Below are 26,017 nucleotides of genomic sequence, written 5' to 3'. Positions count from 1 at the left end.
AGAGGAGGTTGACCTACGGGCGTATCTAGCCTCGCAAGAGCCTTCCATGAATCTCTGTGCCCGAACGGCAGATTTTAAGTTGTACTGACATGGATATTCCACAGCGTTACATGTGGCGTAAGCAGGCCTCTCACCCCTAATACTATCACGAGGGATGAACAAAGCGGCTAGGTGGGGCAAAGGAAGCATTCCTGCACTTCGCATATAGCCCATGGTGTTAGCAAGTACTGATAAGTCGTGCCCACCCACTCGCTGGACAAATCAGTGTCAAGGAGACTTCAGAAGAAGCCGAGACACCTCTTTTTCTTAAACTTCAGTACCCTGAGGTAGACTACGTCCTGCATGGTCGCGCATGGAGCCGCTCGCCATTTCAACCCTTCAGTGAGAGTTTTTTTTTCGCTCTCCAACGAGTTCTTCGAACGCTGCGGACACGATTGATACTAACCATTGATACCATCTATAGGAAGTATACTAACACGTTTAATCACGACAGCACATCAAGAACTTTGAATTCCAGTTTACTGTTATTTTTTCTTCTTCTTCTTGATCCGGATGCACTTCGAGTCACTGGCTACGGGGGGCGGACAGTTTCTCGGGTCTCGAGCGCGTGACACGAAGTGAAGTCCTCGGCTGGCCGTGGCGTTTCACACGCGAAAGATGTCGACGGTCCTGTCGTGACTGCGTCCAGAATCGCCGACCTTCAACGCGCCTCTGCAGCAGTGACGGGGCAAGCCGGCCGCGTTGCAGCACGTTCCGTCGCGGCCGCTGTCTCGACGGCCGTCCTGGCTCGACGCCGGCTGTGATGTGGCGGGTGGCAGCTTCCTCGACACCGACGACAGCGAAGACACCGTCGAGCCGCCGAGCCTGCACTGGCGACCACCGGGCAGAGTCCAAGACCGAGACGATCGGTTGGCCTTTCGCGGTTCACGCCGTACGGCGGCGCGCAGGTAGGCGTTCCGCAATGCCGTCTGCACCTGCATTTCGAGAACACAGGCTGGAGCGACTGTTCTGTGCGACACGCGAATTGTGTGAACGGTAAAACAGGAAAGGTTTCGTAAGTAAAAAAAAAAATCTCTAGGTCTTCACGCTACACATGAAGCGACTGTATAACGCGATAGTAATGTGACCTGACCTCCTCTGAATCGATGGCTGGTCAGTGACATCAACACACAGTTTCCCTTCTCTAGCAATGATCAACCGGGATGTACTTATTTGATTATAAGCAGAGAAGGTGACGGCCAAAGTTCGTTTCATTAATTTTATCGCATTTTTTTAGACACAACATGAATGCACTAGCTCACATTTGGGTCTTCGTGGCTCATTAAGGGTTCTTAAAACTTGCTAGGTTGCGACGCTGGTTCTTTTAGAACGCAAAGCATTTCCGCCTCTTTTTTTACGGATAAAACGTTAACGAGGACAGAAAAGACATTGTCGAGATTGATGACGTCGCGACTGGTTGGTGCGGGAACTTGCGGGCGTCGTCGCCGCCTGTCTTGTATTTTGCGTCTTTCCTGGCGAACCAAGCCTCTTCTGAAGGGAAGAGTTGTTCTTATTGTTTTTTTTTTCTGATATTGTAGATGGGCAACTTACTAAAACATTTTAGTGCCCCTTTACATCAAGGCTCCTTTACAAGGAACCGGCGTAATACGTCGAACAATTTCTTGCGCAGTCAAATATTGTCTTCTATTTGACAAATTATTTGGTTATACTTAAAGAGGAAGGAAGTGTTTCATCGAGGGCAAAAAATCGCATCGAGGGCAACTTACTAAAACTTTTTAGTGCCCCTTTACATCAAGGCGCTCCAAAGAGCCGGGGTAATACGTCTAACAATTTCTTGCGAAGTCAAATACTTTCTTCTATTTGACAAATTCCTTGATTATACTTAAAGAGGAATGAAGTGTTTCATAAAGGGCAAAAAATAGGCGAAAGCACCGCGTTCCCAATTATATTGAGCTTGGTAGAAATTAAAGATGTAATCAGATTTCAGTGGAGAAATTCCTCTGTTCAGCCTCTCCGTAGCTGTTTGCGCGTGCTACGTTTTAACGCTAACACTTTCTCGTGTTTCTAGCGGATATTGAATTGCACTTAGACACATACACAGTCTCGGTTTTCGCAGTTGTAGTGGTCGTGGTGTGAACAGCTGCAGCCTGCACGTTATCACAAAGGCCCAATTCGAAGTAATCGGTGCTTCATAATAAAACCGCACGTTAATATTCGGGTCAGTCAAGCGGATTGTTAAAACATAGGAAATGAAAAAGCTGAAGGTGTGACGTACCTCTGAGTCCATGAAGCAGTACAGCACGGAAACGAATATTCCCTGGAAATCAGACGGAGAGGAAGAGAGAGAGAGAGAAAGAAAAAAGATGTTGCAGAATTTATTGATGAGGATGAGGCAGCATTCCTGCGTTACGTTACATTACCGAGGAAGTATTGATGGTCTAGTTTGTTTGTCATTATTGTCCTAAAGGCAGCGCACTTGTCGAACACACGAACGAAAATTAACTCACTCGATCACGAGCGCTGATTAATCGGGTGATTCATTGCTCGCAGTTTAGAAAAAAAAATACGTTGCATTAGTATGCAATTCGTGTGTTATCCGACAGGAATTGAATCTGCGACGTTTAGGACGATACTGAAGCTGCATATAGCTGATTCACTGCTTTGGACAGCGAGCAGTGGAAAATATATGGTAAAGCACCATACATATGTTCCAGATTTTGAATTTGATCTAGCTCTTGCGAATACGTGATCAATCAAGCAGCAAAAATAACAGCTACTGCAACAGCTGCTGTTGATGCTTGTGCTTTAAAGAAGAGCGTATTACAGATTCCGATTCTCTGTCTTGGTCTGTATTTATCTGTTACTGTTCTCCTGTCCTTCCTTGTCTCGTTTTTCGGGTTCAGCCACATAAATATTCATTATCCAGTCTCAACCAGTCTTACTGAAACCCAGACTATTACATTGCTTTATTTTTGTTATTCTATTCCTTTCTTTAGGATATTGCTATTCTTACGGCACTCCACATTTTTGTTTATGTATATGCGGCAACGTCACATTCAATAATTGATCTCGCATTTGTCCGTTTCTCGTAACCAATCAAATTGGCCTATGCTCCGCCGTTGCGGGTAAATTCTGTGGACAATCAGGCCAAACACAAGAAGAACAGGAAGACTTAGTACTGTGAACGCAAACATACGCTATTGCGGAGCGTATGCTTAACAGTAGCGTGCTCGCGGAACAGCGCATGCGCCGAACGCTATTCGAACCCGAGCCGTATAGTGTGTGTAGAAGCTGCGGACGTTATTTTACCATTTTAGCCAGCGATCAGCGTTCTTAATCAAACGCACCGGGTGTGTGGCCTTGGTGAGCCCTTTCGTCATCGCCCAACCGCGCTACGCAAACAACCTGCTCTGGGAGGGTATTCTGTAAGTGTCCACCTAGTGGACGTGACCGTTTAGTCTGCTGCTGAAGTTCTGATTGGCTGGGCTGGGGTAGGCCTGAAGAGGGAGACAGGCGCCCCCAGCCAATCAGCACTTCAGCAACAGACGTAACTGACACGTCCACAAGGTGGATCCTTCCAGAGTACACCTCCTCCGCCTCCTCTTCCTCCCTCCGCCTGCCCTCGTTCAATCACGGTGCCCCACCCTAGTTTCCAGCAGGCTACACGGAAGGCACACGTGACGGAAAACGCGTCGCGGGACGAGGGAAGGCGGCAGTTTGACTAGTTTTTACAGTTTTTTAGCGCGCCGAACAGAATAAATGGCGGAAGTGCCGTAGCATGTCTAGACAGTCAGTGCACTTGAACTTTTTGACCAGCTCTTCCGCAATCTCGGTATTCTGGTCGCCTTCGGTGCAGGTCCCGATTCCAAAACATGGCGGCGTCAGTCCGTAGAGTTTCTCACTACATTACCTAGAGGGAAATCTGGCGCTGCTGCGCTGTGGTATGCATGGGAATGCCGGTATATTGTGACTTCGGATTGGCATCGTTCTCGTAGAGACAGGACACCTAGAAGACGCGCTTGGCAAGTACCGTTCCGTCTGTCACAATGATCCATTTTCTACCAAAACAGCACGTGAAAAGATGTTTTAGCTTTATTATTACGCGAAAAAATGTTTTGTTTAACTATGAGAACTTGTTATTGCGTGTACGACTACATGTTACGTAAAAAAGTATCAGCGGGCTGCTAAAGTTGGAGGACAGACGACAAGGTTCGCGCTCGCTTTGAAATAGTTGGTCGTCTGTTCTTGCTTTTCTTCGCTTGGTCATGCATTGTGGTTGAGTAAAGATGTAATATGCGTGAATGGAAACATTTTATGAAGATTTTACTTTAAGAACGCGTTATTCGCATAGCCATATCCACGTTTTAGACGAAGCCTCTTACAACGCCAGCCAACGCGAGCCTCGCATACACATATACCGTCTTTCCCATGACGGCACGGTGCCCCTTAAGAAACTCCCATAGACGGTGGCGCCAGATTACCCTCTAGGTGTTATAATGAAAAACTCTATGCGTCAGTCAAAGCGAGGTGCCAACCGCTTCAGATCTAAGAAGTCGTCGCCCTGCATGGCGTATTCGTTGTTCACTGACGTTTGTATTTGCTCTATAGTCTTGTGCCAAGATAGATGAGATAAAAAGCAAAGGACTGGGCTACCATGTACTGTGAAAGAGGATAAGGACTATATGAAATATTGAAAGCCGAGAGAGAGACGAAAATGCGAACGAGGGAAAGGATGAACAATGTAGGACAATGTCTATGCAGGCGCTGTCACACAGTTCGAGAAGTCGCAAGGTAGCCTTAAACAATGTCCATATATCGCACTCGAATATAAAACCTTACACAGTACACGTTCACAGTTTTCGGCATAATCCGGCGGTTCTCAAGAAACGCAGCAGCGTGTTTATAGCGGCTCGCGCTCACGTTGCTGCGGCATGATGATATAACAGCAAAGTATTAGCCACAATTAAGTGCTGTTTTCGTGATCTTCTTTGCAAGTTCGGCCTCCGAGGTTTGTCAGCGCGTGCGTTAAGACACGCGCTGCCCATTATCAGCAGTCATACGTTGCGAAGTTTTGCTTGCAATTTGTATTTCGTATAGATGGAGCCACAACCTTCGCTTTATGATGATGACCATCATTAATATCCACGGAAGAGCAAAGTGTAGTCGGTGATGTGGCACGCTACATGAGAAAACAACAACAACAACACAAGTGAACTTTTTATACCAGCGAATATTCACTCACGTGTCCAGCGTTCACTCTCGACACTCGGTAAGAGAGGGCCTAACCGCACAACTGCAAGGCCTGGGCGGCGGTATCTGTCTGCGTTTGTTGGCGTCCCGCTCGTTTCCGCTATTATAGAGGACTAGCTAGCACACGTGCTGTGCGGCGTATGCCATATGGCATTAGCGTTGAGTCAAGCGCCAGCGATAACGCAAGCGTCTTACACTGCACAAAATCTCTAATGGTGAGCACCATACAGCTTAAGAGGAAGCTTTAGCTCGGGCCCAACTCCGACGCGGCCTATTCAAATACATGTAAAACGCAAAAACGTTTTTATGAGATAACCCCTGGACCGATTTTGATGAAATTTGCTGCATTGGAAAGAGAAAGTTAAATTCTAGTGACTGTTGGAAGCGGAATTTCGATTTAGTGCTTAAATTTTCTTAACACGATTTTCAAATATTTGACCGTTGGAAAAAAATAGAAGCACGAAGTTTACAAATTCATAGCTCTGCATCAAGAATTGATATCGCGGTTCTGTAAACGGCATCCATTAGATCATTGAAAGCGGACAAATTCAGTATGTTATTTTACATCTTACGTGAATTTGTTACATTGGTTACAACGGTTTTGCAAACGTTGTATGTCCCTATGATAAAATTTATTTAAATTCATGTGTAACATACCAATTTTGTTCGCTTTAGATGTACTATTAGATGCAATTCACAGAATTGTGATATCATCTTTCATTGCTGAGTTACAGAGTTGTAAACTTGATAGTTTCGTTTTTTGAAATTTTTCGATTCTTGCCAATTTTTAATAAAAAATTCACGACCTAACTCAAAAATTCGAAACCAACAGTCACTAGATTATGAGTTCTTCTTGTAAATGCAACAAACCTCGTCAAATTTGGTGCGGTGGTTGCTGAGAAAAACGAATTCTCCTTGTACATGTATTTAGATAGGAGCCCCCGAGCTAAAGCTGCACGGCTTCCAAGAATTTCGAAGCACCGGCCATATACCTGCGACGACTGGAGGACGGCGTTGATGATCATGTAGGCTTCCTTGAGTCCCATGGTCTCGTTCTGAGGGTTGATGCAAAATAGCAAGTGCGTGATGCCCAGTAGAGGAAAGAGCAGCGCCGTGGCCTTGATGGCTTTTCTGCAGACAGAACCACAACACACTAATTCAACGAGTGTGTTCAGACTTTTTTGCGCACTTTCACTTTTTTTACGGAACTGTGCGTTTGCGTGGCTGAATGTCATTTTGCTCTCTTGTGTGCCTTATTTTACTCGCACGGGGAACTCGCAAATGTTTAACGATATTTGACTGTATCCTGTGCTTTTCGTTCTTTTTTTTTGCGCTTTTAGTTTTTCTTGCCCTGCGAAGAGGAATAGCCGGCGCCATTAAAGGCGCCAACCTCTCCTTTAATTTCATAATAATAAATAAACAAAGGTCGTATATAACTAATATGGCGAGTCGAAAGGTATCATTCTATGGTTCATGTTGCGCAAATAATTTGATACGTGCCGAGGAAAAGCTATACACTTTCGCTGTAGGTGTGATCAACTATGGACGAACAAGGAATATCACTGACTCGACGCCACTTGTTCGACCACTGAATATTACTTCCATTTTCTTGGGAAACGTCATTATGTCAGAGATTGCCGGTGACTCTGGCGTGGCCGGGAGAGTTTTACAGTGGCCCCGGCACACTTTTCACTTGCCCGTTCCTCCTCAACAGCCACAAATCCCTCTTACAAAAAAATAAAAAAAATAAACAGTGCTCATTTGAAATAAACATTCATTCCTCTATTTCTATAACTGCAAGTCATAGTCCCCTAACGGAATCAGAAAAGGCAGCCAATTTTACTGCGTTTATCTCCTCTGGCGACGAGAAAACAAATATGCAGTTGCTAAACTGATGTAGAACCGCACGCGCTGTTTGGCCGTTTACTCTTAGCTTAAGACGCACAAAGCCCATCGTAATCACCAAACTCCCACCCAATATGACACGAAAGGGGATTAAAAATGAATACTTGCCTGAACTGCGTTGTCTCCAATGCTGACGCCTTGGGCTTAATACGTGTCACGAGGATCCTTACGATGTTCACCAGGAACACGGAGTTCACCTGCCAGTAAGATACGGCGGCCGTTATGGAGGGTCATCATCTTGAGAAAGTGAGGTTAACCGGGCACAGAACATGCGAAACACAGTCAAACAAGCTCGCATTACGATCAACTCACCAGTATAGCGACAAGACGCGGAGCTATGAGTATCCAGACGTAGGAGCTGGACCCATAGCCTTCCCAGCATGCGGTGCGTAGCTCCTTCTCTGTCAGGTACGCCCAAGCCAGGATGAAAGCAAGGGGCAATCCTGCAATCAAAAGGTCTCTGCTAACGGAAAAGCTTTATTCTTTCGTTCTCATCGATTAAAAAAAAACATATCTGAGTCAATAGCCATGAGACGAGCTAATGATCCAGTACTCCTAAAAACGATTAAGAACGGTAATGCAGCGGGAAAACGAAATGAAGACGTAGGACACGCGTACAACACTTCCTTTGATTTTGTGCATGTCTTTCGTGCCGCTTTGCCATTCGTAAGCAGAAGCAACCGGAAAAAACTTCTGTCCTAGTCAGTTATTAAGCTGCATTAAACATACGCGCATGAAGCCACTTCAATAACGTTTCAGCACTTCTGAGCTGAAATCACGCATAAAGTGTGTAAGTACTGCATAGCACTTCAATATTTTCAGGCTCTAAAACAGTTATTAAATTTTCAGGGTGGTATTAGTTTAACCGTAGTGAACTAATAAAGGAACGATATGTTTGAGACGATGCAAATATTTCAGATCACTGGGTGATTGCAGAGTTGATAAATTGAAATTTCTGGCAAGTTTAACATCTATTGATACGTCGTTCTAGAGTCTGGTATCTGCATGTTCGATTAGCCGTTCCTCATAGCTACAAGAAGAGGAAACGAGATTGAAATTTGCATTCGTCGCACATGTTGTGTTGCGGGCGGGAAGGAAAGGCATACTAAATGTGCAGTGACTTTTAGTTCTGAGTACATTGTTTATGACCACAGAAAATTTTGCAGTTACGTAGAGTTGTCAGTGACGTTATATGCAGTTTCTGGAAATGGTAAATAAGAAGTTGATTCGGAGATGGCAAACTGAGCTCTAAATTCTTGTTAGCTTGCGTCCTTGTAACCTTTTTGTAGAATTTAAGTATATATATATATATATATATATATATATATATATATATATATATATATATATATATATATATATATATATATATATATATATTTCTTTACACCACACGACTCGATGCAGTGATTTGCCTGACTTTAAGATAGAGAAAAATGCAATACTCTCCAAAGTGCGAGTCATGAAAACCTTAGACTCGCTTGTCGAGAAATGGCGCCGAACAAAGGATCAGAACAAAACAAAAAAATACAACGAAAAGAAAAACAAGATCGAGACCACGGAACGTCAAAGTACGAAAGGTAACGTACTGCGCGAAATTCAAGGGGAGTGGAAAGAAAAGAGAGAACACAATGCAGGCCTATCCTATCGTAGTTTCTGTAGGAAAATGTTAGGGTGCCCTTGCCACCGAGGCACCGAGCCGCTTCAGCAAGCAAGCTGGGCCCGTACTCGCAAGAAAACACTCTTACGCTAAAATTGTTAGTAAGAAAAAAAATTCCAGCCAATCGTGACGCTGGACACGTCGTTAGCGGACGCGGCTTTCTAACGGCATTACGAACACACGAAGGGAACACTTCGTGAATTTAGTGAACACTTCGTGAATTAGGAGGCGTGAAGCTTCGCACAGCAGTTGGACGCGTCCTGGAGAAGGACTCAAGGCGCATTTTTCGGCCGGCCAACACTCGCCCTGGGCTATACGCCTCATGCGTGTCTCGCGCGTCTGCTTACATTGCTTACATGTTTCCCCCAGTTCAAGAAAAGAACAGGAAAAGAAATGAGTGGGTAGGCCCGCACCACCTGGAGGTATCACGGGCTTAGAAAGCCAATCAAAGTATAAATGACAAAGAGATCATCGTGAATGAAAATCGAAAAGAAATTGAGATACAAAAGCCAATAGGATAAGAAAAGAAGGTTTGCGAAGCTGAAGCGAAAGGTGCAAGGCAGCGCAGAGTAGGAGTAAGGAGTATGTGTCGCGCTGGAGCCGGATCTGCAACGGGCTATCGTGAGATGCGAGCGCACAGCTCGATGCGAACCGAGAAGTCGGTCCTGTAGCTGGGTTCTTTCCGATATTTCTTTCTGCCCTTCTCGCAGTTTCCGCAGTACACGCTTTATTCTTTCATTATGAACCAACTCGTCCGCAACAGCGCATACTTCTCTCAACATATGTGATCATGGATAAAGCAGAGATCGTACCGATTAACACAGCTTCGCTATAAAGCTGCACTGTTCTGTCTGGAAGAAGAAAAAAAAAAGAAAAATTGGAATGGGCCTCGCTGGAAATACAAGCAAGCAAGCAAGCAAGCAAGCAAGCAAGTAAGCAAGCAAGTAAACATGAAAACGCACAAACAAATAAAATCATGCTACGCCTGCCTACAAAAGGACAATGTCCCGTCATCTAGCATTCCAGACAGTGTACGCGCGTCGTATGCCAAGTAAGAGAGAGAGAGCGAGAGAGCGACAGAGGCGAAGAGAGAAAAAAAAAACAACAACACTGGGGTCCTAAAACAAAATACGTCATTTCTTCCATGCTTTGCCGTCAAGCGTGGAAGCGTCGTGCATCCAAGACGCGTCAGGCGCACCTCACAATAGCTGCGGAGTTTTCGCTCAGAATGCAAGCGCGGGAGTGCTACACAACAAAGGCGTGAATTTCGATGCGAGCGACGTTCAAAACGCGAAAAAAATAAAGCGGCTCATTGCGAGTGGCCAGAAGGCGGCCAAACGCGTAAAAAATATACGAGCAAGAATGGGCGGTGCCTAAAGTGCCGTTGAAGGGAACAGTAAGAACGGTGATGGTCGTGTGATGGAATGACGTGTAGATCGACCACTTTGCCATTTCGCGGCTTTATTGGTTCGGAAGAGAAGCCGATCGCTGCGCGCCCCTCGTGACTTCTCGTCACTTTATTCGTGCGTTTCTTCGGTTTATTTTTTTCTGTCAATGACGTGCGGTCGTAGGAATTTGATTCAGCGGCTGAAGGAGCGACCCCTCCAGGAGTCTGCGGCGCGCAAATGCAGGCTCATTCTTAAGATGTTTCGACGCTTATTTTCTCAGCAGTACAGTCGCTTTGAATCGATTTCACGTGGCTGTCACCTCAGATGACACGTGGTTGCTAATGTGACGGGCGGCATCGCATAGCAGCGCCGCGATAATCGCCAGTGGGATGCCAGAGCGCTACGTTTCAACGGAATTCTGCATTGCGGTCCCTCCGTATGTAGCCGTCAGTACTGCGGTCGCGATTGATACGCTAGCGTGTGACACGCGGCGCATAGACATGATGCGTGGTATCCTACGTGATACAAACAATCTAATCTAATTATGGTGTTTTACGTGCCAAAACCACTTCTTGATTATGAGGCACGCCGTAGTGGAGGACTCCGGAAATTTCGACCACCTGGGGTTCCTTAACGTGCACCTAAATCTAAGTACACGGGTGTTTTCGCATTTCGCCCCCATCGAAATGCGGCCGCCGTGGCCGGGATTCGATCCCGCGACCTCGTGCTCAGCAGCCCAACACCATAGCCACTGAGCAACCACGGCGGGTGTGATACAAACAGAACTGAACATTGAGTAAGCGATAATCTTGAAATAATAGCACGATGTCAGGGACGCATCCAGGGTTCGAAAACGAGGGGGGGGGGGGCACTGTAGGGCATACTATGTGAGCGCATAAGTGCCGGCATGTATCGGGGAGGGAAGGTGAGCGAAGTTCCTCCTTTCTAGATCCGCTAGCGCACGATGTCATGAATCTGAAGAAAGAAAGAAAGGCTTCGGCGCTCCAGTTAAGAACGTCTCGCACTATTAGAGGCCATTCGTTTGGGAAACTGGGAATTGGAAAGCTAATGTATTTCGTAACGTATTTTAGGGTAGCATATCTAGAACGCGGTGCTAGTTTTGGAAAGTCTGCTAAGCCGACACATTTTCGCCACTCTTCGGCTTGAATTTCGCAATTGCAGCATGTGCCCTAAAGACACCTACATGCCACAGGGAAACAAACGTACTAAGTCTACAGTTCTTTTTTTCCGAAAATGTTTGACGTGTTAAGCATAAAAAATATTCCTAATAATAAAGGGATAACCGAGGTTCGTATTGCAATGTTATGAGTGCTGCAGATCCGGGTATAGAAGACCCTATCGCCTAAATCCGCGCTACATAGTTTACACTTACTACACTCTGCTTTAGACTTATTAGGCAACGCGTCGGAAGCTACTCAAGTAGTTCGGTCGCAAAAGTATCACTCCGCGCGGTTCGGAGTGCAGTTGTTTTGCGTGTTGCCGCTTCATATATATAGCAACTACAAAACGCTACGTTAAGTCAAGTATTATCTCCGTTCTTTTACAAGCATCGGGAGTGCTACGTGCTTTGGTCGCGTGTGCGGGTGGTGCGCTGTGGCCAGTGGTCGTTGAAATGCGTCACTCTGCTGGTTCGGTGGTAAATAGATTCAGACCTTTGACGCCGTCCACGCAAAATGAATACGTTATTTTTGACGGCACACGAGACATAATATTAGGCTTAATTATATGACGCGTACCGATATCTTCCTTTCGTATGTGATGCGTTGCCTTTTTGTTTGTGCTTCGTTTTTTCGTCGCGACTGCAAGCAGCGCGAGAAGTCTATCCAGCCTTCCGAGCACTGCCTACTACGTATGACACGGGAGTATGATTACTCGCGCATCGGACACCTCGCTTCGAGCTAACTTTTTCGGTATATCGTCATCGATATCCATTAAAGCGACCAATTTCCCTCGAAGACGTCCTTGGAGAATCCCCCCCTCCCCTTCTTCCTCCTCTTCTTGCCGTAAGCAGCACAGCGTTTATACTGCCGCGCAATCTGAGCCTATTTAGTTCGGATATCAACCGCCGCGCGCGACGTGCGATTAAAAATGATGACAGATGGCGCCACCGGTGATGCTCACCCCAGCCGAGCGCGTAGTAGAGCCGGAAGGGCGCGTCCTGCCGGAACACGGAGACTGCGACGCGCGAATGCAGGAGCAGTCCCTCGACGAACATCCAGTTGATGGAGGCTGTGGCCGCGTACATCTTCAGCGACAGCACGCACTTGCACAACACGGGCTGCGCAGAGTGGGAACGAAGCACGTCAGGCGAATTTCTCGAGTGAAATGTAACACGTTTTTCATAGAGAAGAGAGAGAGAGAGAGAGAGAGAGAGAGAGAGAGAGAGAGAGAGAGAGAGAGAGAGAGAGAGAGAGAGAGAGAGAGTAACCAGTTCGCATCTGGTTTGTTCTCCTACGCTGGGGTGATGGGGAAGCGGGCAGAAAAATAAAAAAAAAAGAATAAAGGGAGAAGGATAGGAAGAAGAGTGATGCGCGCGCACTCAGAACAGCGTTGACCGCGGGATTATTACAGGTCGTTGCAGAGCTGTCATAATAAAAAAGAAAAAAAAGCTTTTCCTTAGGAAGTTCCATGAAGTCAGTGCACATTAAATATTCTTTTTTCTAGGGTGTCAATAAGTTTTCCTTTTTACTATTAAACTAGAAGTGATGAACACTGTTAGAAAGACTCGGTAGAGTCTCTCGATACAATAACTCGAGTGATATTGCAATATTCCACGAATTCACCCGGATAAACAGAACACTACACGTGCCGTTGAGTTAGTGTACTACTTTCACTGCGTTGTTTTATTCAGCAATGGGGAAATGCATACTGCGCCAGTAGGGTACAAAAAGGAGCTGAACAGAACCAGTTCGCTATGCACGCGGAATAACGGCAAATGTGCCGCAGGAATTAAAATGTGTTTGTTTCCTTAAGGGTCACTACGCTCTATCAACGGACAAGAAAAAAATGACGCAGAACATCCTTACATAAGGTAGGGCGAAACTGCAGTTCTGGAAGGTAAATGCTGGATGGAAAGCAGTCTCGTAGAGAAAAACGTTAACTTGTGCCATTTACTCTAACGCCGATTAACTTGGCCTTTTAATTAAATTACTCGTTTCGGAGACGTTGAGACTTTACTCATCAGGGATGACTTCAATTTGCGGATCCGACGTGAAACTCCCGCCGGTGCTTTTCACCGGAGTCGCCTCCAAGGAACGGAAAACCATTCGGTTTACTGCGCTGGTATTTCGTACAAAACAGCACGCAAAGGACGAACAAATGCGCAAACACACAACTGTTTGCTATTCTTCTTCTTCTTCTTCTTCTTCTTCTTCTTCTTCTTCTTCTTATTATTATTATTATTATTATTATTATTATTATTATGATTGAGAGCACGGACATGTGGTGACAGGAATAGTTTAGTCACCAGGGAATTTGGTGGTACAGTACGGACGGTGTGGCTTCAATCCTATCATCCAACATGCCAGGACTTTGGCCTGCTGCAGGTCGATGAAAGCACAAGAAGTCATCTAAGCGTACTTTATAATGATGAATTGTCGGGGAAATTATGTCATCACATGGTTATTAGTACCCTTCACACTTTGAATGACGCTGGGAAAGCTAGCGCTTAGGTTAATTTACAAAAAAGCCATTTTTTGTCATTGCGAGTGCAGAAGTGCTTATATGAGTTTCGTCTCTCTTTTTCATCACTTTCTTTTTTTTGCTTTCAGGGACCCTTTCTCGTCTTAGAGGTTTGCAGTGAGCCTGCGAAAAATAAACATTGGATAGTTTTCGCGCTTGTTCGGGCCCTGCCCTACTCACTGTCTTTTGCGCAAAATATCAGCACAGTAAACATAATTATGCACCAACCAGCTCCATTTGAAGTTTTATTGAACGGAACACACACGGCCAACATTTTGACTGTCGGCTTTTCCGTCAAGTATATCGAGGTCTGCAGAATCTCAGCAGGAATTCTTTAGAGCGTCATTAAACATTCTGTAAGGATAGGGCTCGCCAACGGAATCATGAAAGTTTTGCAATTACGGCGGTGAAATTGCTAGGCGTCGACCCTTGCGAGAAGCAACACCAGGATCGCAAGCCGAATTAATTAGTGCACATAGTTTGGGTTTATGTAATTTCTGCAACATTCTTTCTACAAAAAAAATGTTAGTGTGCTTAGTGTGTACGAAGACACTGGCGACCATTAGTACTTTGCCTCCTCGGTTTACACAATTTCTTTATCGCGCGGTTTGCCACATGGCATGCTATCGTTAAATAAACGCAGGCAGTCGTTCTTCGTGAAGAAAATTGATAAGTGGCTTGCCGAACCTGTCAATCCAAATTAAGTGCTCTTAGTCTGTATTGGGTCTGAGTAAAAGCAAAACATTTTTTGATTCCGCGGGAAGCTTGTTATTGCTCCGAACTGATTTATCAGCATACCGCCGTCACGGAAGAAATGTCCGGTATTCCATCCTTACGAAACATGTCATAGCAACAATACTCGCATACATACGTGCCCTTATGCAAGGTTTCTGTTTTTTAAAAAATCTTCAGGCTGTAACACAAAAAAGAGCAAGCGCCCATAGCGGCATTGTGCAACGTATGTGCTAGATGCCACTCAACAAGGACAATGCCACGGAAACTTGGAGAAATGAATCGCCGCCCCTTCCAGTCTGTGAAGATGGTCGAACAGCGAAGCTGTGTTAGTTACACCAAGTGCTACATCATGCAAGTCAAACTTCGCAAGCACTCTGTATTGTAAGTCTTTTGTTTCACCATTCTTTCACCTCGTTTTCATCTTTGCGTGCTTCACGTGGTGAGCATGCATTAGGAGTGCTTCTTTTTTGCGGTTCTCCCGGTGCTTTTTCTTTTGCGTGAGTTTTCTGTGGCGCGCAGCTCGGAGTCAGCCCTACGACGACGAGCCCGTTCACGAGTCAACTCTCACTGACGCTCGCGGTAGGCACTTTCTTCCTCAGGAGTACGAACTACTCTTGGTCTTCTCATAGTTGTAGCTGGGATGGAATGTCCGGAACCACTAATGCAAAGCTCCGTATATTGGGCGCAAGGCCCACTACTGAAGATGCGGGCGCTGAAATCGTTTAGATGATTGGTTGGATTGTTTTGACGATTGACGCCTTTGTGTTTCTTAACGAGGTTACACACACGTTCGGCTGCGACGTAGAGAATGACGTCAGTGACGGTATGCACCGCAGTCCGCCGTTGTCGCTTGCGTTCCATGTCTCGAGTTTGCTCGGTGGCATGGCTGGCAGCGTCCGTGCGGCATTACTGCTTGCGATTCTTCAGAATTAAAATGCTTCGACATTAAACCTGTCCGTCACGTAAGACAATGGATGGCTCATATCGCCTTAATGGCTCATACCCCCGTAAATGCGGCCTCCCCATTGCGACGACACAAGGGAAATTCTGCGCTGAAATGACGAGCGGGGGCAGGAGCCAGCTGTGGAAGAAGACGGCGACGCTCGAGCTACTGCTGCTGCTGGTAGTTTTAGCGAACTCCGACAACGACGGCAGAGGGTCCGCACAAACAGCCTTGCTGTAATAAGACTAGCAAGTTATCCACTATTTCGCGCTGCTGCTGAGATAACTCGGCCATCTTGTTGCCGAGTTATCTCTGAAGACCTCTGAAGACCGGTTGAAGCGTGTTCCTGTACTAGCTGAAATTTTTTTTTCATTGCAGGGCTCTTATGTAGAAATTTGTAATAAGAGCAGCCATCCCCACATCAGCGTCTCCTTGTACTTGGAAAGAAAGATCAACAAACAAGAAAGAGAAACCACATATATATATATATATATATATATATATATATATATATATATATATATATATATATATATATATATATATATATATATATATATATATATATATATATACCTTTTCTTTTCTGAAGTGGTAAGGGAGAACGAGGATGACCTAGTGCTTCAAAAGAACGCTTTTTAAGCTGCCAGTAAACATTCGCCGAAGCTCAGAGACAACCCACGCATCACAGTTGGGCTCAGCTTTTTAGCGCAGTCGCTCTGTGCGGTGTAAATATGGTGCCCTAAATAATATCTGCGGAAATCTGCAAGAAGGACAAAGTTTAATGAAAGAGACAACAAAGCTGTGAAATAAACCTGCAGGGGCCCTTCATAGGAAACCGTATGTGCTTTGTTTGTACCTTATTGCCACATCGAAGTGACTTAACGAGAAATTGTGAGTTAAGCTGGCATTAGGAAGTTACGTTTTCGGAATTCTGGAAAGCCTCACTCCTATGGTATGTTCGTCTGGTTCCTTACGGTGCTCCAACTTGGTCTGCAGTGATGCGGAGGCTGCCTCTCGAGGTTGGTGCCACAGTTGGTGCCCCGCAGCCGAACGTGCTAGGTGTTCCCAGCGCGGCGCTTTGAACGTACCAAGCGAATACGTTTTGAGCGCTAGATTTCGACGAGCCGAAGGCAATCCACACCCCACGAGAGCACTATGAGCGCTCCAAATCAACCAGTAGAATGCACCACTAGCGTGAGCAGTGGGCTTTCTACAGGAGAAAACACACACGCACACACACAAAATTCGGAAGGTGGATAACGACGCCCATTCGAAGTTCCGGCAGACTCTTGTGACGTCGTAGACTCTGACAGTGTTTCCTTTGGTTTAATATCAATCTTTTATGGGTAAGAACAAAGTACCTTGCACTATAAGTAAACCAAAGACTGAGCTTACTAAGTTTGTAGAAAATTTTCTGCTTTAAAGCGGCCAAATTAGGACAAAATGCCTTGAAATTTGTTACGCCACAGTGACCTCCCAGCACCTTTTTTATTCAGAATTCAAGCAAGAAAATTTCGGCCTCTATATATGTTCTGGCAATATGCATTTATTCGTACAATATATATCATTACCTTATTTATTTATTGTATCTAATGCGCCAACTAAGGACTGCAACAATTCTTGAGCCAGAAGAATGAAAACAGAGTTTTGTAGAATACTTCTCCCCTTAAACTGATTTAGTGTTTTCCTTGAGTATTAAAGGTGGAGGCCCGGCTAACCTGGCGACAACGCCGGAACTCGCTCAGGCGCGCAAACCTCTCACGCCTGCTTCTAAGGCGTAAGCACAACGCCCGCTCTATCCTTGGGCCCCCGCAAAATCTCTTCTCCTTCGGGAGAAGGGCGCCCTAATCCCTCTGTGTGGCTGCTCCCTCACCCGTAATCCTTCCCAAGTGGAGGCAGTGTCTCTTCGGAGAGTACGGAAAAGGGCGGCTCTTACGCTTTCCGTCACCTGAGCCTTGTGCCCCAACACCTGAGACCCGGCGAGCAGCCCGAAGCTACACTTGACGTTGTTTAAGGTCATCGACAGTATACGCTTGTGGGTGTCCCCTTGTTTGCCTCTGTCCCTCGATGCACATAAACAACTTTTAGTAAGTTTTAACAACAAGACCTAACGTGAACGCTCGTCGGTCCAAAGCGATTTTCACAAACATATGTGGCGTGCGTTACCCACTACCCGTGACTGTGGACGTAAACGTTAGATACGCGAGTAAAAATTTTAAGAGCTGCCGACTTATCGATTGGTCAAACTGACGCGTCGGGGCTATGGATTACAAGTTTATAAGCCAACGCAAATTATAGTCATTATAGTCAAGTTATAGTCAGCGCAAATGTGTAGCTAACCTCACAGGCCGTAAAGCAAACTGTCCGAAAAACGATAATAAAAAGCCAGAGGTTGTTTGATTGACGCTCAAACTCCGGCGAGGTTGACATCGATTGCCAAAACATTTCTTCTGTGGCTGTGCCGTCCTGACGGTTCACTATTTTGCAGATGTTCATAGCGCCACGTGCAATATATTATAACTTGGTGTAATCTACCGACCCTGGTGCGTGCATATAGTACACATAATGGCAAAGCTCACGTTGGACGCGAACGAATGCGTGAACAGAGCACAAAGGAAAGCTGAACTTATCGTGGAACATAATGAGACGAGGTTCACTTATATTTCTGTCTCGAAGAAATTTTTTTTAACGTTGCTGTAACGCGATATTTAGAAAGGAATACACCGGATATTGCAATGATATTACGACTTCCAGTAATCGAAGGAAGTCGCACCCTACAGTGAACGTTTCGACCAGGGGACAGGCTTTCGTCATGTCAGAAACAAGCCTCAAAGACGTCTTTCATATTCCTGCGCCAACATTATGTAGAAGATAGCTTACGCTTATACAGGGTCTCCAAAGTTAAAATAAAATTCATTTTAATAAAACGCTAAGCTACGCCATATCTGCTTGCCACCGCAGTTTATGCGCTCTGGCGCACAGATATGTTGCGACAAATAAGTGTCACCAAACAAACGATTAACGAAAACTTCCTAATAAATTTTTTATTCCCCAGATTATGATATATGCTTATATTTGAAACGTTAGACTTGTCCTAATGGATAAGTCGTCTGACGAAAACTCCCTAATATTTTTTTTTACTGTACAGATTATGATATACGCTTACATTTGAAACGTTAGACTTGTCCGAGGGGCCTGAAAGATAAGTCGTCTGACTTCGGACCAGAAAAATTGAAACGTTACGACAATCGTACTTGAAAACAACTTCATTTTTGTTTAAAATGGCCCTGAACCAACCCTCGGGCTTGATGAAATAGCATAGTCCACGGGTAGCATACGCTACTGTGAACATTTCAGGCAAGTTTTGCTGTCGTACGCGGTGCGGTGAGCTCGCAAGCGGATCGCGAAGTCACCCTTCTCTCAAACTCTCTGTCCTCACTCTCTTCTACACGCACTATTTCGTCATCGGACGCACCATTTGGTCATTCCCTAAGACCGCTGTTATTGGCCGACAGCTGACATCAAGCTGCGGTTGGCTGCATGGCGCAGATACCGCGGCCGCCGCGGGGTGCCGCCACCAGTCCACTGGCTCAGCGCACTGCGGCTCTCCGAGGACAACGCCGTTTGGTTTATGTTTAGGGCGTCGTAGGCATCAAAGGTGGAAGTCGGGAAGTCTACGTTAGCATCCGAAATGAAATTTGAACTGCGCGCCACGGTGACATTTAGAACGGGGAGCGTTGTGGGCATTCCACACTGCACCGTAGCCTTCGCACTGCAAGGCATCGAAGAAGGAACGGGAGCATAGCGGAGGACGTGTTTGCCAATAACTCCGCTTCTGCCGAACGCATTGAAATACTTTCTGTGGCAAAGTATTTCTGAAATAGCCTATTTTCACTTCAACTGTCTCTCTCCATTTCGATAAAAAGTGGTTCAGGCCGTCTTTAATTCTCTTGGATCGCTTCCGTTCCGATGTACTCGTCGGCGAATTGAGCCAGTGACTCAGCTAATTTCGCATTCAGTGCATAGATCTCGCCACAGCGTGAAGCCCTCCACATGCCCCCTCCTCCCCTTCATTGTTACGTAGCTTGCTGTGCGTGGCATATATTGAACAGGGTCTAGTTCAGCACGCGCGGGCTGCAGCGAAATCGTCGGGCCTGACGTTGTGACGAGATCCACGTCCTGGAATGGAAAATTAGCTGATTAAGCGTAAAATTTGACTGTGGGCTTTCCGTGGTGGAAATGCCGCCCATCGCTTCGGTTGATCGGTCAAACATTGCAATTAGTTTCTATTTTCTTGCGATCCTCTGGTGTGCCTTTAACACGTGGGGAAATGTTAAAAATAAAAGTCACATAAAAGTTGAAAAAAAAAAACCCCTCACTTTTCTAGTCCGCTGTCGACAAAAATAGGGTTAAGAGGTGACATCGCACCCCGAAGCGCGCGTCTAGCGCGACTTTGCGTTCACAAAATGCCGCCGTTTTGTAACCATCGTAAAAGAGGAGAGAACTGACCTTCAAACTGACATAACGCCGTACTTCTCCCTGCAGAAATAAAGTGATAGAAGCTAACAAAAAAAAGCAAAGTCAATCGTAGCTATTTCTTCATGATGAGACACGGACACAGGAAGTGCTACTATTGGCTGACACAGATTCAAATCGCCGGTGCGCGTTTCGAGCGCATTTTGACGGCGGCGAGCTGCGCATTTCTTTGTCCTAAGTTTGGCGATTGCAGTAGGGTGCGTCGCTGGCTTGTGTTAGTTTCCTGAATGCGTTGTGACGAATGGGTCCGTTTTGGCTCGAAAACGGATTAAAGAACCACAGAAACCTATTCGCTAACGAAAAGGAGAAAAAAATGGCTCAACCATGTGTCTACGTTAAAGAAGACAAAGTCGACGTGTGAGGGCGAATCCGAAAGACTTTGCCCCTATTTTTATTAGCCAAGATAAGACATATGCAGGTAATTGCAAATATGCCAAGTTTTCTACGTACTTTACACTATTTTTACACATAATATCCACACCGGTTCAGACATCTGTCCCATGGCAGCACTAAATTTCAGATGACCCTGTGGTAGAATACGTCAGCCTGACTGTGGTTGTGACTGCGGCTGACATGAAACCTTCAGGTACCCTAAGGGCCCGTGAACGATGTCGTGAACACTCCCACACGAAATGCCAAGCTCCTGAAAAAAATATCCTTGAGGTGCACACGCATATCCACTTTCTCAATTGCATCCACACGGGAAATGCTGTCGTAAGTCAGCGACGCACGCGGCTTCCGCGAGCGTTCATTGTCATACAAATCTTTACGGCCTTTTGCTAACTCGCAACACTATCAATTCACACAATTCTCAAAGCGAGTCACCTTTCCCCATACGTGGGCTGCATCTCCCTGTTGATTTCCTTGGGCGTTCGTGCCTTGCTGCATATAAAACTAATCATACTTCGTTGCTCGTAGGCCATGGATGAGTGAAGCACAGCTGCCATCTTCAACAACTGACAACAGCGCCGTGCCGCGGAGCTACTGGCAGATAAGGCCAGGGAGTTTCTAGAAAGTTTCACCCCTGGGGATAGATATGCTGACTTCGCATTTACAGCCGTAATTTGGCTAAAAAAGTAGGGGCAAAGACTTTCTGTTTCGCCCTCGTACATAGTGTTACAATAGAATCGATAAATAAATGTTGATTACATCTCTCTATTCTGTCTCTGTCTCTTTCATGGTCATTATTCCCTCGTTTCGTGTCTTATTCGTATCGTATTTCACACTCAATTACGTCGACCTCGTGATCTTCAGTGTCGGCACTTGGCTGACCCTTTGTTCTTTTTTACCAAGAGGTCAGGTGGGCCAATCCCGGAGATTAGGCCGCGTGTGATGCAAAGGGTTAATTTTCGACTATATTTGCAGTGATTGCGATCTTACCATTGACTACTCAGCGAGTAATTATCGTTTCTTTTGGGCATCAGCGAAACCGCCTGCCAGACACTATTTTCTTTGCGAACCCTGCTTAGTACAAGCGAACTCGCTCCATTTTCCAAAAGTGTCTCGTACGATGGCTTTGCCTCAATAAGCTTATACCTGCGGCGGTGCACCCTTTAAAGGGGTATAATGCAATGTTGGTAATTTTTTACTGTATTGTCACTAATTACGCTCGTGCCGTTAAATGTACCCACCGTTCGAGTAATTGTCGCATTTTCTCATGTTCAGGCCTACATTTTGCTACTCTTCCAAAGCTCGTACAATACTCCAACATAACAAAATTGTCCCTTTTGTTAAGGAGAAGAAAAAGTCGCAGTTCCGCCCGAAAGCCAAAGCATCAATTGCGATAGCGAATTAAAGATAGCGATAGCGAAGTAAAGATAACACCTTTATCGGGTGTATCAACTTGTAAACATTCGCTTGCGAACTAAATTAACAAGCGGGGTGACAGCGCACACAGCAAACATAAACACATTACACTCTATGACCGCGGACATTCACTGTCAAAACGCTGTCGTGGGGAAACGCGGCAGTAGTAGCGAGCGAAGTGACCTTCGTGTTGTCTATCGGCTTCAACGCAAACTGAGCGCCATGAACACATAGCATGCACAAAGCTACGTGCTGACCACGCACCTAGACTCTGCCCCCAACGCAGATCGCTCTGAAGAAACGGTCGCGCGACCACGCGCAGCCGCCATAAGCGCAGTTGCAGCCGGAGTAGAAAAACCCCCTCCTTCCCTCCCCTCCCCCGGTGCCTCGCAACGTTGGTTGCCTCGCGTGCGACGGAAGACGGCGCGCTTACTCCCAGCTTTCCTACCTTTCGCGCGGGCGAGATTGAGTCGCCAATCGTCGGCTTCCCTCGCACACTTTCACACGCACATAAACGTATGGCGCGCTGCGGTGTTATCGCCCTTGGACTTTATACTGATCACGGCGACGGCAGAAATTCGCCTGGAGTGTGGAGTGGCCATATAACTGTTGCTGCAATAAAAATACAGGGAAAGGCAGGGGTGTCAGCCAGTGTAAATACCGGATGGCTGCTCTGCGCTGAAAGAAGGGGTGAAGGGAATAAAGGTAAGAGAATGAATAAAAAATATCGAGAGAAAGAATCCACAATATAACATGATGCAACGCGCTATAACGTTCAAAGTCGCTCTGCGCTGAAACAATGGGGTGAAGGAAATAAAGGTAACAGAATGAATAAAAAATAACGAGAGAAAGGATCCACAATATAACATGATGCAACGCGCTATAACTTTTAAAGTCGGTCGCACATTTCACATGATTAAAAATATGAGCAGCGCATTTCACACCTCCAGCATGAAAGCCCTCTGGAACACTGTCCTAAAACATTTTCCTGCATCAAGGGGCAAACGTCCAGTTTCTTTAGCGCCGTCAAGAATACTGTTCTTGCCACACTGTTAGGCTAATTCGGCCAAGGAGAGAAAGTATTCATAGCTGACTTCACACGCGCTTGGCGTATCTAAGATTTGGTTACAAATGCTGCGACCTTTGAACTAAAGAGGTTACAAGATAGGTAGTCTTCAAAACATGCCAAACTCGTTGAAATTATAGCTCTGCAAAACGTAAAACAACGTGCTCCTTGCTAGTCCAGGTTTGTTTGTGCGACTAAAAGTTCGGTACTTTCTAACTGGAGGCCACTGAAAGTCACGTTTCACGCGCTGCGGCTGGGCTGCGTTCGCTCACGAATCGATCGATCGATCGATCGATCGATCGATCGCTCGCTCACTCACTCACTCACTCACTCACTCACTCACTCACTCACTCACTCACTCACTCACTCACTCACTCACTCACTCACTCACTCACTCACTCACTCACTCACTCACTCACTCACTCACTCACTCACTCACTCACTCACTCACTCACTCACTCACTCACTCACTCACTCACTCACTCACTCACTCACTCACTCACTCACTCACTCACTCACTCACTCACTCACTCACTCACTCACTCACTCACTCACTCACTCACTCACTCACTCACTCACTCACTCACTCACTCACTCACTCACTCACTCACTCACTCACTCACTCACTCACTCACTCACTCACTCACTCACTCACTCACTCACTCACTCACTCACTCACTCACTCACTCACTCACTCACTCACTCACTCACTCACTCACTCACTCACTCACTCACTCACTCACTCACTCACTCACTCACTCACTCACTCACTCACTCACTCACTCACTCACTCACTCACTCACTCACTCACTCACTCACTCACTCACTCACTCACTCACTCACTCACTCACTCACTCACTCACTCACTCACTCACTCACTCGAGCGATCGATCGATCGTAGCTTGACCCGATTTCAACTGTAATGTATTCATTGACTTATTTTAGGAATATCATTTGCTACATTATTTTTTACTGCATAACGTAGCGAAATAATGGTGCAGCCGGGGTACTCCTTACCACAGTCTCTCCCCAGCAACTCCTGTATATCATAACAGAAAGGAGTGCGGCATAGCTTTGAACGTACAGCGTGAGAGAAAAGAAAAAAAAACATCTAACCGTTTGCGCAAAGGGCGTCGGCGCATCTGGATGAAGCGCCAGCGGCGTAGACAGCACCACCAGCATCACCGCGTGCACCGCCAGGGCAAGCATCAGGTTTCGATGCACTCGCGTCCTCGGGCACTCCAGAGACCTGCGGATGTTGTCGATGCGCAAATCATCACCGCTTCTAAATAAGTGTGTGCGCGTAACAGGTCAGTATTGAGTATTCACTTTTGGTTGCCTGGCTGCTATGTTAATGCTGCCAATGTTTTTGCTTACATTATAAGAATTGCAATTACTTGCCGAAATTGAGCTTTCGTACATGGGTTGCATATTATGTTTTAATATCAACGGAAACAGCTATTTACTTTAGGATCCAAAGAATTGCGGAATCTCGAATGCTTTGCCTGTGTTCTTTGAATGCAAGAACGAATTTGTAATCTGCTGGCTCCGAGCTATTAAGGAATAAAATATCGTCAGGCAGTGTGACATAATTTCTAACTTCAGTTTCTTGGCGCAAAAGTTCGTACTAAGGATGGAATATACTTATATGTTTAAGCTACCTCCTGCATATATTTTATTCTTAAGAGGCAAAAAATAATGTGTGGTTCATGTAGCATAACTTGGTCTTACAGATGGCTTCTTATGGGTGACTGGATATCTCTTGCAGTATCAATCTTAATGCTCTCTTCGACAATCAACAAATAAATAGTTTCATAACATAGCTTCTGAGTTTTTCAGTTTACGGAAGACGTTTAAAATGCCCAATTGAAGAACCTGGACAAGGGCGACGTCATGTCAAGTTAATCAAAAACAATGAGACCCACGCTAGTTTTGAGTTATCCGGCCCAGAAATGTGGTGCAGTACACATTGGCGTTTCAGTTAACTTTATTCCACAGTGCACAAGAGATGTATCTAGAAAAAATAATCACTTCACGGGTTTCGGGGTCTTCGTTCGAATGTTGTCACCCCAGGTAGTGTCGCTTGTCTAATTGCTGCCATGTCTCAAAGGACTGGCTATCGGTCAATCTGCTGAGTAGTCTCTTGCGTTCCACACTGTGGATAGCTGGGCAGTGTAGGGCGTACGCAGTGCAATGGGGGCAGTGTTATAGCTGCAGGCACAGTCTGGAACAATACACGAAATCAATAGGAGACTCCCTCCCTGCTTTTCTCTCTCTCTCTCTCTCTCACACACACACGCACACACACACACACACACACACACACACACGCGCACGCACGCACGCAGACACACACACACACACACACACACACACACACACACACACACACACACACACACACACACACACACACACACACACACGCGCGCGCGCGCGCGCGCGCGCACGCACACACACACACACGCACACACACACACACGCACACACACACACACACACACACACACACACACACACACACACACACACACACACACACACACACACACACACACACACACACACACACACACACACACACACACACACACACACACACACACACACACACACACACACACACACACACACTTTCGAATCTTACCTGAAGTAGCAGAAGATGAACATGCTAGCCGAGAGGAAAATCAGCGACAGCAGTGAGAACAAGAGCAGGATGTACACAACTGCCAGGGAAACAGCGGAACTGCTCTGCTGGCCCGACTGCAAGAGGCAGAAAAATAGAAAAAAAAAAAGAAAAGCTTCGTGGAAAGAACAGCTTAGGTGCGCTATGGTAGCACCCGGAGAAGCGAGTTTGCATGACGCCACGGTCTTTTCACTTGACGCTGGGTCCCGTCCTCGGTCCCGATACCTGATACCTTTCTAACTGGAGAGTTTCCTTGTTTCATATTGAGTGAGAGTTGCCGCACATCAAGGTTAAGAAATAGATTTGCTTTTGGTCACCGCTCTGCATTAGTGATAGA

At 45.9% G+C, this 26,017-nt stretch overlaps 1 protein-coding gene across 1 annotated transcript in view; it reads right to left on the bottom strand.

Annotated features, from left to right (window-relative positions):
- Positions 1–477: 477 nt before the first annotated feature.
- Positions 478–26,017, bottom strand: part of LOC142558092 (corticotropin-releasing factor receptor 1-like) — a 254,054-nt gene continuing 228,514 nt past the window's right edge. The window contains exons 4-11 of the mRNA XM_075670251.1: positions 25,642–25,757; positions 24,111–24,243; positions 12,346–12,502; positions 7,468–7,598; positions 7,264–7,352; positions 6,243–6,381; positions 2,276–2,317; positions 478–974 (exon numbers count right to left, since the gene is read on the bottom strand). Of these exons, the coding sequence (XP_075526366.1) occupies positions 645–974; positions 2,276–2,317; positions 6,243–6,381; positions 7,264–7,352; positions 7,468–7,598; positions 12,346–12,502; positions 24,111–24,243; positions 25,642–25,757 (1,137 nt within the window). The 3' untranslated portion in view covers positions 478–644. The remainder of the gene's footprint in view (positions 975–2,275; positions 2,318–6,242; positions 6,382–7,263; positions 7,353–7,467; positions 7,599–12,345; positions 12,503–24,110; positions 24,244–25,641; positions 25,758–26,017) is intronic.

The sequence above is a fragment of the Dermacentor variabilis genome, chromosome 9 (genome assembly GCF_050947875.1).
Source record: "Dermacentor variabilis isolate Ectoservices chromosome 9, ASM5094787v1, whole genome shotgun sequence".
In the NCBI taxonomy this organism is placed as follows: domain Eukaryota; kingdom Metazoa; phylum Arthropoda; class Arachnida; order Ixodida; family Ixodidae; genus Dermacentor; species Dermacentor variabilis.
Note: the sequence above shows the minus strand (reverse complement) of the source record. Positions and strands in the feature narration are given on the sequence as shown.